We start from the raw sequence: 16,155 nt of genomic DNA, 5'->3' as shown, positions 1-16,155 counted from the left end.
GTCAGAGGTCTACTGGCAGGCCTACACTCCAGTGTTTGGACGGTGGCAACAAATATACATAAGCGTAGAAGATATTGGCCTAGAATAGCGAGAGATAAAGGGAGTTATTGTAGGAAGCTAGAACCCTCCCTGAGTTACTGAATCATTTATGATGATGGTGATGATGATCACTAGTAATTTAGAATCAATTATTTGATGCTTTTTAATATTCAGTTACATGATTCAATATTATGTAATGAACAAATACCTAGTAGTGACTTAAAAAGAATCTAGTAAATGACTTTTCAGAATTAACTGTCAGTAATAAAGAACATACACGTATATGCGGAAGTTTTAATATCACAGCAATAAAAAAACGGCATGTCGGCGAACTAATTGCACCCCATTTCTTTCTGATAGCGTCATGCAAGCGACACGAGATAAAGAAATCAAGCTATGCAAAATAACTTGCTGCAATTTCTAAGTACAGTTTCTTTTTGATTTATGACAAATTGGTAATTACATAATATTATCCTGACTGTTCCACGGTAATAATTTTTAATGATTTTATGTAGTACTATTATGCTGAAAACACAGTGCCATACGTCATGTTAGAGCACATGAGCTCACGGTTAGCTTGCATCATGAGCACGTACAATGTTGTTGTTCTCTTATAAAGAATGATGGTCCCAGCCAAAATGAATAGAGTATCAATCAAAGTCTATCAGTACCATATTAAGGAACATCTCACGGGTGTCTCGGCACATCACCAATTTCAAGTGTGTTAGAACTTTTTTATTTCCTGAAAAAATCTGTAGAAATTGTGAGAAATGATCTCACGCATCTTTGATTTGTGTGGTTTGGATGAGAGGTAGACATAAATCAAGTAATTGGCAGTGTTTTTGAAGGTTTTTATTACTGAATATTCTGATGATTCTAGCTCTAGCACATTAACGCACGTGATGTGATGGTAATGTGTTTATATCATTATTGTATCTCGCACTGTTTTTTTTTTAATTTTTTAAATTTTAAAGATGAAAAAGTAAAATCCGTATTCATGGTTGTCAACCTCCAATAGGGGATGGCAAACCAAGAAAAAAATTGTGAGAGATGTTAAATTAATTTTTCTTTACCTACGTCATAATTTTTTGGAACGGCTATCTGATAAATAACGGCTATAATTTTGAAAGGTCAAGTTTATTGCGAACGACTTTCGTACAAGAAAATAGTAAAATGTACGTAACCAATTTTCTGTACTTATAATATTATGGTTAAGTTAGTTAACCATTGGGTTGGAAATGGCTATAAAGTATTACAATAGTCCATACATAAAATTTTGGCATTAATTAAAATTTAACACAATATAGACTTATTCCATATAGTTTATTAATCACCAGGATCAGTTTCATCCACTTCAATCGGACACTGCCAACTGAAATATAAAATTTTACAGCTATTTAAACTAATAAATCTTAAAAACATAGTTATTTATTAAATAAGTACATGATAAAGAATTAAATTTATAAGTACTTATTTATTAAAAAAAATGATAAAATTGTCCCATGGCAAACGACGGAACCGGTCTTGATTTTTAAACTATGTGGGATAAGTATAGTATTATTGTGTTTTATTTTAATTAATACAATGTCTTTCCAGTAGGAATTAACAATTATTAAGATCATTATCGCAAATATATCGTACAACCCGTACTACTTACACACTTGTCTGGAATTAAGTTTAAGCGTATACACAGTAAAACAATGAGTAAGATTTATAAAACCGTAAAAATATACGGGGAAAACATCATGTTAACTTAAGATAACAGTTCCAAATAATTGGAATTTTGTAGAGAAATATTTTGCCGCGATATGCGGACCCATGAATGATAATTGGGTAGGCAAAAGTTGTAATAATCGTGAGATACTTCTTATATCAAGATTCAAAACTCTTTATTTTTATTAATGTTCTATATATTAACTAAATACTTGATATATTATAGTACTAATGCCAATAATGTCCACGTATAGAATTATATGGACATGCCAATCAGGAAGTCGCGAATTGCCGGGAGAACCTTACAAAGAAAAGTGTCAAGATTTAATTAGGTACTAAAGACTGAAAGACTTCCGGGTAACTAACGGAAACTTGTAGAATAAACCTAGCCATAAATTCAGCAGTGTCACATATAAGAAATAAGTAATTGGTCCGAAAATGCAGGCACTTCCATAAATTTTCAATATTGCATGAAATTCTATAATATGATCAGTTCGATACAATATGTAAATATTTTATTAGAATATTCAAACTACATAATTTTTTATCAACTAATATAATATATTAACACTAGTTTTCCATAACAATTCATCTACATTGTATTTCTGCTATGTATCTTAACTGCTACGTTGAACGAAAAGGCTCTACGGTTATACTGCTCTACAGGTCTACGCTATTTTGACTTTTCTATGCATGTTTAATTTGTATGATAAAATAATATGTTAGACGTTCATGATCGTAATTATTCAATATATTTAACATAATTAGTATAAATACATAAATATAAAATAATAAACTATATTTCACACATTTAAACTGTGGCTGGAAGCAATCACATGAACTTATGTAATGGAAGATGCGATACCTCGCGGAGCATATCGTGAAGTCCTACGACGTCAATGGTTTTCAAAAAAAGAGTTTCAGTCATATACTAAGCCAAATCAGAATCCTTGCTGGTTTTACTGTGACTTTTTATACGACTAGATTTGTGATTTTGTTATTTTATTTTCCGTTATATATTTTCCTTTTTCGTTTATATACTATATTTTTTTTGCTCTGCCGTTGCCATGTTATTATATGTATATATTATACTAATGTATTTACAGTATTATGTATCCATAATTTCCCTCTCTATGATATCTCCCCAATGACAATAAATTATCTTTTATTTGATTCATCGACTGTCGCCATCCTATTGTTAATAATATCTGATTGGTGTAATTTCGACTATTGTAATGTACCTGCTCAATATTATATCGTCACCTCAATACTACAACTAGATAACTCTGATTTGGTCATTGCTGGGAAAATGAAATTTAAACTTTACATGATTAACATAGATCTAGGCTATAATTATTATTTTAAATAAAAATGGAAAATTGTGCTTGACTAATTGGGAACAATTAAATAATGTTCAATTATATGAAGATATATTATTGTAGATATATAATTTTATTTATTTAATGCATTTATGGTTTTAAAGTTATCTAATAATTTCACACATAAAATGAATACAGTTCCCATTAACTTCTGACTTATCTTGTTTTATAATTTTGTAGAGAAGGAAATGTAGAATCATGTTCAATAGCTATCTCAAAAATAGTGAAAATCAAGTTATCTAGTTGTAGTATTGAGGTGACGATATTATTGATCAACCACAATTTATCCATCCTATCTATCAGTGCTATTACACACATATAAATCCTTGTACATGAACTAAATGTCACTAATATTACTTACTTACTTTTTCATATTTATAATAATATTGTAATTGATTCTAATCACATTCAACTCGGACCATTCAACTTGTTCAAACTTAACTCAGCTCTACTCTCCGAGTTGTTTCACTGCGGGTCGAACTTTTTTGAGTTCTTTCCCTTTTATTTACTGCACGTAACTATACTTTGAGATTAATTGACGAATAAACAACACTGAAGAATAACATCCACCGATTCTTATTACCGACATACACCTTCCACTAGACTACGTAAAGGATTGGGGGTCGTTGGTAAGGATATTGGTTGCTGAACACATAACAACTATGTATGTCTATTTGCGAAGTGTTAGAGCTTCTAATTATCTAATAGTTAGTTAGGATTAATAATTTTAACATGGTAGTATAATAAATAAAACTAAATAATATATCCTTAACTTTTATTTCTGTCATTCGACAAAATGTTTTAGGTATGAACACTAATTAGTAATTATAAAACAATGTCAAATAGGTTATTCAATTAATGTTTGTACAAAGAAATGCAATTACTATAATTTAAATACTCTAGTGTATATCGAATTAGTACGCGAATTGAGTAAATCTTGATAATCCTGCGCAGGGATGGTGAACTCGCGGCACGCGCGCCGAAAGTGTGCCTCGTTGGCACGCGATGCAGATTTATTGGCCACGTCTAAACGCTGTGTTAAACTACACGGGCCCATGAAACCTAATCGAAGTCTGAAAACTGAGACCCCATTTCGATTGCGATAATTCACCGAATTAGTGGAACATGGGTTGCCAATATAATGAATAATAATATAATTTATATCCAAATGGAATAATACGGAATGTATTACACTTTCTTTGCAATTTTAGTAATGTTTAATTTATGTTAAGTAAACGTCATGCAAAAGTAATAAATAACTACAAACGTCCCAGCTTGTAGGTCACTTACATATTATATGCCTACATATTTACCTATTAATAGTAGGCAGATATTATTATAATATGTAATTATCACAAGTATACTGAACTATTTGCACCATTTGTACCTTACATTATTTTTTAGTATTACTTACAATTTATACAATTTATTGCACTCAGTTAGAACATTATGGTGGATTATTGTACATAATATATTGTGTGTATGATTGATTACTATTGAGTCTCTATTCTTCACGAAGTGCCCATCTCTATCATAAATTCGTGTTATAAAAATATCGTGTATATTCAAATGAGAAGACTAGGTACATTTTGTTTCAAAGTTTTAAACTAAATTCTCTCAAAATATAATATAAAACTATACATACTCGTACCTGCAACAATATAATGTATGCACTGACGTGTTGATTTATATATCAAGCTAAGCTATCAGTGGACTGTAATTATTTTTTATAAAGATTAGTTTAAATATCTGACGAATCCATACAATGACGTCTAATTCAAATCTTTCTTAAATGTGGGTTTATAGTTTTGCCTAATTAGATTGTATTACATTCTAACAGTCCTGTTTTTACGGTGGCGATTTATGACTCTTTATTTTATGAAGTCTTCTAGCAACCATACGCAAAGCCTTTATAATAGAACCTGCGATGGATACTTGATGCATTATGTCAAAAGTGATAAAATACCTAACATAACGGACCATGTAGCTTCTTGTGTCGTAAAGATGAGCGGTATTTTAATTATATAATAATAATTCCTCGCAATATAACATGATTATGTTAAAATGCCTCCAAAAAATATTGTCAAAATCCACATCAATAGAGAATATATATTATTGAATTTAAATGTCTTAATTAGAATTTATGTTTAGTATAATATGTCGCTTGTTTTGGTGGATAACGAGCGGTGATGACTTTGATGACTTAGAAGTATCAAGAATCTATGACGCTGTCTACCACGCGGTTTTAAGTGCATTAAAAACCAGTGAGCTTCTCAACTTTTTGCGGCAATGGCGCTCGACAGAACAGTTGTCAGAATAGAATATAATTATCATCATCATCCTCCTACTGGATAAATCCATTATTGAATGGTGGTCTCTCCAAGATATGTTTTTTTTTAACTTTTATTAGATGATCTAAGAACAGTAATATTTTAGAAATAAATACAAAGCGTATCGTATTGATTTATTTCTCATTCAATTTCCGATGTAATATAATTTGTAACTCCATACAGTCAGTAATATTACAAACAGTAATTTAATATTAACGAATCGAGTTATAAAGAAATAAATTTGTTTTACCGATAGTACTGTTTGTGACATCTGTTGTTTTTACGTTGTACTTTTTACTATTATTTTATTCCTATATTTTCGTGTGTATTCCTAGATGTCACTAGTACTATAATATGTAACCACTACAATACCACCTTGAGACTCAGATACAAGTCTCATTCAGAAATGCATGCTAGTAACATATAGCAATAATGGCGAGCTTCGTTGTATATAGTTTACTGACTTAATTGACGGATTGCAGGCATTATTTTTTTCTTTCCGTTTTTGCCAACATACATAAAGATCTGTGCCGAAAGAATTAAAATTTAGTATTAGTATACGTACGGACATTATGAACGTAAGAAATCGTTATTTCATGCACGTATTTTCTAGGCGGACACACGATATGGCATGAATTAACATAAATGAATTTTCTATTTAACGAGTAAGCCACCGTCACAGAGCTTTCCAATGCAGATGTTGCAAACCAACGGAATGAGAACATATTTTTCTATATTTAAAAATGACTCTAATTATTAATCCATATTATTCTTTCGATTTATTTAATTCGAATGAAAAGTGACCGAGTAAGGTAAGTAATTTAATAATATACATATTTAAAACACATTGATTAGAATTTGTTTTTCTTCTTTCGACCATGTCCGATCCTAATAGGATCATATGGGCCTCCACAGAGTGGAGGTTTGTATTAACAGATTTTATTTTTATGAGAAATGGATGTTAGCCACTTGCTTAACACTATTATGTCCATACTCTGACTCATACACAAATTGAAAAACAATATGTGTACTTGCCAGACTCAGGATTTGAACCTGGGAACCTACACTATAGACCGGCGCTTAAGCCTTAAGAATTTGTTATAAGATATTTAATAATTCCTTATTCAGTTTATATATTATGAAGTTAAAACGCCATAAATATATCGTTTATTACAGGATCAATAATATTATTTAATATTATATTAAAGGGCGGACGTGCTCAGCGTGGGTCAAAATGGAGCTTTTTTTCTATTTTCAAAGCATGATCCTGGACATACCTTAAACGTTGTAGATAATCTATTTAGATGATTTTTAAGCCTTATTATCCTTTATATTTATTTTAAATATTTGATGACTGCATAAAGTATTTTTATTACATAAAATAGTATTCTTTTAAACCTCTCGCTCTAATGTTTTAGAATATAGTCATATTTCGGTACATAACTGTGCAGTGGTGTTAAGATTTTTTACATTTATTAATTTTTAAACGCATTTATAAAACCATTAGTATAATTTATGACGAGATAATTTTAGTAAAATATTTACGATAAAAAATTATATTGATAATCTCTGTGATCCCAAATTTGACAAGAATAAGGCATTTTATTATTCAAAAAATAGGCAAGATTAACACATTTGAAGATAATTCTAAAGATACTCATTATAATCTATGTCTTTGACCATTCAAGTGTGATAAACATCCTACGAATAATGATTGCTTTATAATAATTATTGACCTAAGAATAAGGTTGTGTTTTTTTGAAATACGCCATTTCTATTGTCATCCCCCAGTGGTTAAGCTACAACATACGGCCATAGCCATAAATTGACAAACTATAATTGAAGTAAGGAGTAAAATGATGTTAACGCGCGTATTTGAACATGTACCGTTTAAAAAAAAAGATTTTTTTTTCCGGTTAGGTACATGTTCAAACACGCGCGTTAACACGATCTTACTTCCTACTTCAATTTAAATATATAAACCTATGTATGGTTTAAAGGCGTAATTTTAAATATTTTATAGACATACGAATAATTTTTGACTATTATCTACTATGCTGGACTAAAAACTAACAAACTTAATCTTAAACGTAGTCTTAATGCAATGAAAACAAATACCTTTAACAAAGTTTAGTGTGCGCTATGTATGTCGGATCTTAACAACCTACTTCCACCCTTCGCCACTGGTACCTATAGTATTAGTTAAATCGAGTTGACATGTTATTGGTATTTAAAAAATAATTTGATATTTACGATATTTATTAAACCTAATAATATAATAAGGAAATAAATAATTAAAATTTTTACTACATCCAATGAATAAATTAGCTCCAAATGATTTTGTAGATTTCACAGATTATTAGTAAATTTCCAATTATGATCTTAGGTTTACTTACCGAGACTGTCATGAGTTAAAGATTCATAGAATTAGTGTTAATTTGAATAGAACATTAGCATAGGTAAGTAAGCAACAAAAAATCTAAACTACCCGCCATTTTCTTTTTTTGTTTATCAATAATATTGCCTTTTACTCATATACTATTAGGTAATATTTGAATAATAAAAAATTCATAAAGGCTTGAGATTTGGCTATGGACCGAGGGAAGTAGCGGGAACTTGTATTTGCCCTATACTCCAATACTGCTACGTGACAGAATGAAGTAAGTAGTAGGTACGTATAGACAAAAAGTTTAGATGTCATATAGATTTGTTTAAATTAGATTAAGTACATAATTATTATTTTTTGTTCTGTCTTGTAAATTACCAAAGAATATCCTATATTATATTTATATCGTCAACTGTCTAAAGAGGAGGAATGTAATATATCAAAATCTATTAGCTATTTTGAAAAATCTTACATTAAAATATTATTCATACTTTAAAGGATAATTTTGAAAATCTTTACTTATGTTTTCAATGAACCTATTTGCACTGTAATACATTGTTTATAGTTCATAAGTGACTCGAAAATATTGCTCTTGAATTATGACATATCTTGTAAATGCAACCAGATGGTTGGCTTACTCTGCCTTATCGGAAAATTATACGATGAAGTAAACGAATGTATACTGGCTGGCCACTAAAAACTCGGGAATTATTTTCATGTATATATGTAGATATTTCACGACGGATTGTTAAATAATAAGGGCGCCAGTAGGAAAAAAATACCAACGCAAGTGTTGCTTTGCGATTTACGATTTACGGTGTAATTTATTTTTTTAATAAATGACGGAATTTTAAATTTGTGTATGGTTGACTATTCAGCCATAATATGCACCTTACTTTCTACTTTATAGTAACATATTTATACACATAGATACTTATTAGTAAGTACTGATAAAAGTTAACGTAATAAATGCCTACATATCTTATCAAAAATCCTGTAATCAATACAATTAGGGGAATACATATTTGACCCGTAATAATATTTGTTAATAATAAATCTTAAACGTAACGATTGAGTAATGCTAGACCGGTATGTACAAAAACAAAATAAAGTATCCCAAGAATTTTGAAGCAACAGAAAAAGTTCAGTTACTTCTATCCCCGCATTACTTGAAGAAAAAGATAACATTTAGTCGGCAACTATCCCTTGAGTGCCTAGGCGCGTCCGAACCTTTTACGACACCGAAATTTAAAAAAATAATAATTAAGCCCAACAAAAGTCAGTGAATAAAGTAAATAAATTGTGTTTCACCCCTCATAACAAAGTATCGTGATATCTTGACAATTATTTACTTACCTACTTTATTGTTACCTACATAAGTAACTATGCCATATGTCTTGTGTGAAAAATAAAATATACCTATCTAATATTTAAATGCCTCAAATTAATCGGTTTTAATTAAAGTAAAAAAACCATTCCATAATATCAGTTCACATGCTAAATTTTCCCCTGTACTATGTATTTTTAACAATATTAGGTATAATGTATATTATTAGTTATATAATAATATGACATTTTTGCACCTCAAGGATAAAACACTACATAATTAAATATGGGAACAAACAATGGTATGTGAAGTTATAAAGTTTGGTAATAGGTATTTTAAAAAAGAGGCAACCTTTGAACAAATTTAGTAGAAAAATCAGTTCACTATGTAGTCGTACAAAACGTCCGAAATCGTCTCAATCCACAAGATATTTAGGTGGCAGCGCAACGCACATAATCATGAGGATTATAATCAGTTTGAAGAGGCTTTCATCCAGCAGTGGATTAATCCATGCTAGTGTTGTTCACAATGAAATAATTTTAAGGAGATTTTTTTCCATATATAGGGCAGTACATAATGATACGATCAAGTTTATGGCGTGTTTCCTATGAAAGCATAATATTATGCATACATATATTTTTTTTAATATGTTTCACAAAATACAAAAGAAAACTTCAAAAGTATGTACTTTAATAGTTTCAATATACAATATTTTATATATGGAATATTTTCATTTTGATTTTATACACGTCTTGACATCCAATATTCAATTATATAAAAAACGTATTATAGGTAATTTATAGTAGGTGTCGTAACTCTATTGTACCAAACATAATTTGTCTACGTAATATATTATTTTTATTCGATGTAATTGATATATTTTTTTATATGTGTCACAGATTTCTACTGACCTCAATTCGCTATAGCCGAAAGAAAAGTAATAGAGCGTGTACATAGGTATGAATCGATTTTGGTATGTTTTGTGTATACACATTCTAAATATTTTCAGAAAATTCCTTAAATATATACATAAAAATATTCCAGAATAAAAAAATGATTTTCAAACAAAAGTTTTAGTTTCAGCCAACAAATGAGAGAAAAGACTTTGTCCTCAAAAAAATTAAGAAGTGCCTTATTGAATTAAAACTATTAACAACTATATGCCTATTATTATCATTTATAATGATATTTTTATCATATGGATTGTACTACTTAATAATTTTTAATTTATAATTTTATTATTATATAAAAAAATGGCTCTTTATATATATGATTAAACATTTTATTGATATCTTTGTGTATGTTTGATAAGGCGCAATGGTCCAATGTGTTGAAAAATGCTTAATAAGAATTCCTCAAAAAGGTTCGATGATATAAGTAAGTAATTTAATTTCGATGAATGTATAATATATTCATATTTACAACAATTATTAATAATAGACCGACTAATCTTCTAGTGCATTCACAATATTGATTGGTAAAGCAATAATAATTACTTATTAACCGGCGTTTACGTTGTAGATCACAATTATAATGGATTTACAGAGTTATAATTACTACCTAATATAAATTTAAGCTAATGAACTTTGAACTTAAAATGGCAATTTTTCATTTGCATTTATATTTAATACTTTATAAATGCGTGAGTAGACATATTATTTTTTAATGTGAGTACGTAACTATTAACTTTATTTTATTTACAATATTATTTAAGTAAGAGTTTAAAAGATTATAAAAAAATGTTAAAATTTATTGAATATACGGTCAAAGTTTCAACCCCTTTTATTTTTTTGTATAATTTTTGGCGCATTTAAACCCCCCGATTTAATTCAAAACCATTGTTCTCATTTTGTAAATTTGCATATTAAACGTATCGTATGAAATTGAACTCCTTTTTTTGTTTAAATATTTTTGTATGACGTGCTCAGTATCGCAAAAGTTTCACGCATAATTATTAACAGAAATGTAAATTAGTTTGACATACATAATTAGCATGTTTTTGAATTTGGTGTCGGCCATATCGTTTTCAACGTTTTACTGGTATAATTCAAAAACAATCACGTATTATTCCCGCTTACCTGCATTATAAAAAATATATGAAAAGGTTTTTTTGTAATGTTAATTTGCAATCAAAAAAAATAATAGAAAAGTCTTTATTTTACAATATTCATTTTATGATACTAACATTGATAAAACCACAATTTATTGCATTGAGTGGCATACTTACTAATACTATAATCATTCAATTAATTAATGAACGTAATTCATATTTTATAATAAAACATTTTAATCTTTCACTACTAATTATATAATTGTAACATACCGATATGTTTAATAATTAAATATATTGATATACTTAGGGGGCTACTAAACTTTGAAAGTATTTATAAACAAGCCAATACTTCATCCCTAGAATATAATATATGTTTTGATGTGAATTGGTCTTAAACAATTAATAACTTGCACTTGAAGTAAAATTCTTCAATGAAAATAAAGTAAAACTATATTGTATTAGGTACTCATTCCGCAGTTTTCGATTTCGTCTTCTCAGCGGGACATTTTTCAATTGGTGACTAATAAATTATTCCTTTTTTTACTCAAAAACAATGTTTAAGAATGCCCATCTATCAATTTAATAAACAAAATATGCATTTATGATTTTTTTCATACAATACCTAATTTTAACCCCTTTTCATGAATTTTACAAATTTATATAAAAAAAATGACCAAAGTACTTACTGCTAACGAATATACTGTTATTAACTTATAATATCAATAGCCAACTACAAATTATAATCATTAATAAAACAACAGTTAATTATTTCCGTAAATTAGCATAGCATGGCTGTTTATTCTGAAAGTTGGTATGTAAGTACCTACACTTTTTTATTATTTAAAAAAACAATTTAAGAAATAACTGATATTTGACAGTTTCAGTAAAAACTATTTTCGTTCAAACATTCTATTCTACAGAAAATTTATGTTTATATAAAATATGCCGTAAAAAAATAATTTTCATAATAATCCCGATATGACATAATATGATAATATATAACTTGTTACTAATAAAAGTAATTATTATAATGAACAACACTAATGGATGCAAACTGTAAAGTATGATAGTTGTGCCAAAAACGCCCTCTGACGGTGTTTTCCCAAAGTAAGTCGTAACAACGACCTTCACACACATTTTAATATATTTCACACAGGTGCTATCCACTAATCTGACTAATCGAACATTTTCACACCCCCACGTGTCAATAAATAATTGAAATTGATGTAACACTGTTATCGTAAGATTTGGCTAAATTGACAGACGGGTTTGATTGATAACCCTTTTTAAGGGACTCATTTGTATAATTTTATGTCATATTTTAAAAATATGTACCAACAGAGTTAAATAAGCGAGAATCTAACATCTTTCTAATAAACGTATTTTTTATATAAAGAAAGTGTTTATATCAACAAGTTGAAATCTATATATAGAAATAAGTAATAAAATTTCTTTACCTTAAAAGCTTTGTATGAGGAGACGACATATGAGGCACCATCTTCCAGCTCTTCCAGACGCATCTTCCGGTCACCGTCCAGCGAGAAGACATAACGAGCTCCTCGCGGCAGCTCCACTCGCGCTGATAACCTGTCGAGCAGGGCTCCGAGAGTGCTCAGGTCTCGTCCAGGCCTGAATCGGAACTCGACGCCGGGGAAGAAGGGGTCCCCATTTTTGTAGAACGTGACTTTCCTGGCCTTCCAGAAGGAGAGGTTAGCGTACCGGCTGGAGGGTTCGGCTGCGGCATTCTGCGCGGGCGGCGGGGGGGCGGGACTCGCCGGGCGGGAAGGGCGCCAGCCGCCCGTCCGCGGCTCGGTCTCCTCTTCCTCGTCCGTGTCTAGGCTGCGGCTCGCGGGCTCGACCTCGCGGGCGCCACTGGGAGAAGGCGGCGATCCGCCCTCCTGTCCTGCCAGCCCGTTCATTCCCCCGCCCCCGCCCATCCCGACCACGCTCGACGGACTCTCGTTGTCGTGGCGAGAGGGCGCGCGCGACGCCACCTAAACAACAATGGCGACAACTTAGCGAATGTTTTCCAACTTCCAGCGCCACCCGCGGCGCGGCCCCAGATTTAAATCGCATTTATTTTTATTATCCCACTAAAACGATAAATTTTAGTAAATTTCAATTTTTAAAACCCAAAAGCATTCTTTGATCAAAGATAAACGTTTGATTTAAATTCCATAAAAATGTTAATACATTGTACGTATAACAGTGTTATTTGAAAGAGTTTAATTGTAATAGAATACGTGGAATGTAAACTCAAAATTATTTTATTACCTACTATCTGAAAGTATACGTATATCAATTGTCATTAAACAGTAAAATATATATCTGCCAGATTGATAAGCATCGTAATTATTTATAATAATTTAACTTTTATTTAATTAAACTTTTTTTTATTCAATTAATCATACAAAAAGGTCATTATTTATTAATCTTAATTTGGATAGCTCAGAAACATATTTCACACCTATTAGAGAAATATATAAACTATTTGCATCACTTAATTATTTTCAAAGTACACCCGGATGTTGATGGTTATGGGTTACGGTCCAATTCGGTAGGTACACATATTTTTTTCTAAAAAGCATCTGAAGTATTCCCAATTATGTACATTTAATTTTTCAAATCGTAAAACTTTAATACTATTTCGTATAAAATTTATCAAAAAATTCAAAGCTTTTTCTTGCTACCAAATGATTAAACTTTTAACCCATTTTTAGTGTTGTTTGTGATAAAGTACATACGTAAAATAACTTCAACTATTTTCAATAGATGGCAGAGAGTGTCGACTCACTCGTATAAACTGAAAATTTTTAAACATTTTCTTTGTGGCGCTTTCAATTTTGGAAAACAAATTGGAAAAATCAACCAATATTTTGAATTTGTTTTGCTAATACAAAATAATTTTATTTCGAAGATACTTTTTTTTAATTACATACTTAATATCAAATCAAAATTAAATTGTACTAATAATTATATATTAAACCTCATATTGAGAGATTATAATATATTTTGATGAGAAGACTAGATAGAAACATTATAATATTTGTTATGTCGGTGTATAAAAAACCTACTTTGTCATTTTAATTTATAGTATGGTGGTCCATATTTGAAATTAGGTGGGAAATAATTGGCGACATTGTTGGTGACATGCGCAGTAATTCAACCTCCTTCGTCAGTTGGTATTCGCCACCACCCGATTGCTGACCATATCTTATGCTAATCGCTCAACCCTTACTCCCGCGTCTACGAACTATATAGGGTTATGAACTCGGCTGACCTACTTTGCGAGACGTTTGCCTTTTTTACATTATGCATGTAAATAAATTAATAGCGGCGCATTTAACTACACTGCCATGTTTCCCGTTTATTTTTCTTTCTTCTCCCCTTGAACGTATCAAAACGTGTTACATATTCTGGAAATGTGCGTGATCCTAAGGATTATAGTTTATTCGCTTTGAACTATATATTATATTTTTACTGTCAAGAATAAAGTGAATTATAGTATCGGCAATAAAGTATACCTATTGTACTATGAATACGAGTGAGTTGCAACATTTGCATAAAATCTTTAAAATAATTTATCCGTATTTATCATTTTAGAATTATTAAAAAAAATGTATTGTAAAATTAAATTAAAAACAATATACTCACTAAAGCCATCTTGAAAGAATGTAAATCCGTCTTGAAATTGTTCAAATACTGTAGAGAGAAATTGTCTGTCGCTTTTATATTCTTTTATTTTTCACAATAGTTATTCACGTATAAACAATCACAGAAATGTTTTAAAAGTTATACAAAATATACAATTATTTAAATGTTGACACTTCACAAATCTTTGGTTGCAATATTTCTTGAGAAATATTTACATTTTATGCAGGGTTTCCAAAAAGTATTCGACAAGTGTCCGAACGCGCGAGGATGCATCGTGTTTGCGACAACTTTTCACGCTTGTTTTCCCGCCGGAAAACTTAAAATTGAAAAAAAATCGAACGCGCGACCAATAGACAACGAAGTCTGACAGATTGCGCGACAAATGGCGGATGTTGTAATCAGTTATGAAATATTTTGTCCGGTTGTTTTGATTTGACACACTTATTTTGGTGGCGAGGTTTGTTTTTCGAGAGACTTGCGCCCCGCGTCGGTTCTCGGTACGGTATGAGAGTATATCGTTTGACGCGAGCCGGCGGACCCGAGTTTTCCAGCCGTCGATAAGCGCCACCGAATTCGCTGAATAGCCCCAACCTACTTAAAAGCTCACGATTTCACTCTTCGCTAAAGCGGCGCGTGGAGTCCGTTGGTAAAATAAAGGCAAATTGAAACAAAACGCCACCCTTGACTTTTTAGGTTGTTTTCTTATATAGCTAACTTGTGTTACATTTCGCGACGTAAGAAACTTTCTTTTATCGAAATCGTTAGATTAAGTGACTTAATGAATTGAAGTAATAAAATAATACCCGTATAAACTTTTTATTGCAGATATTAAAAACAACAGAAAAAAACTATTTTCTTGATTTTATTTAAATGTGCATTTTCAAGTTGGAAATATGCAAAAATATTATATTTACGGACTTGAACTATGATAAGAAAGCTTATATCGATAAATATTAAAAATTTAAATATTAAGTATTTATAATATTATACTAAAAAATAACTGAATAATTATTTTCAATTGCCTATTCACATATGGATAAAGGTTTTTCAAATGTTTTGTTAGATAGGTAACTAGGGCTGTCATATCCGAATGAAAACGATACCTGATATCAAGAATGGGACAATTGGACGCCGCACTGCCGTAGACACGTATACATAACGTAGACGAGGTATTGTAACCAGTTTCTATCTAGTAGTTTTAATTCATTTTACTCTTAACATAATGTATTCTTTATTGCGGATAGAGAATCACCATGCCTAAGGCTTTATTTAAA

The 16,155-nt window shown here is 30.4% G+C and overlaps 1 protein-coding gene across 1 annotated transcript in view; it reads right to left on the bottom strand.

Moving 5' to 3' along the window:
• The window catches only part of DCX-EMAP (Doublecortin-domain-containing echinoderm-microtubule-associated protein), a 79,948-nt gene extending 65,058 nt beyond the window's left edge, over positions 1-14,890 (bottom strand). The window contains exons 1-2 of the mRNA XM_085957681.1: positions 14,882-14,890; positions 12,685-13,221 (exon numbers count right to left, since the gene is read on the bottom strand). Of these exons, the coding sequence (XP_085813807.1) occupies positions 12,685-13,221; positions 14,882-14,890 (546 nt within the window). The remainder of the gene's footprint in view (positions 1-12,684; positions 13,222-14,881) is intronic.
• Positions 14,891-16,155: the final 1,265 nt, after the last annotated feature.

This window comes from Rhyacophila brunnea, unplaced genomic scaffold, assembly GCF_057557595.1.
Source record: "Rhyacophila brunnea isolate RB1 unplaced genomic scaffold, BYU_Rbru_1.0 scaffold_7, whole genome shotgun sequence".
Taxonomy (NCBI): domain Eukaryota; kingdom Metazoa; phylum Arthropoda; class Insecta; order Trichoptera; family Rhyacophilidae; genus Rhyacophila; species Rhyacophila brunnea.
This window is presented reverse-complemented; position numbering and strand designations above follow the sequence as displayed.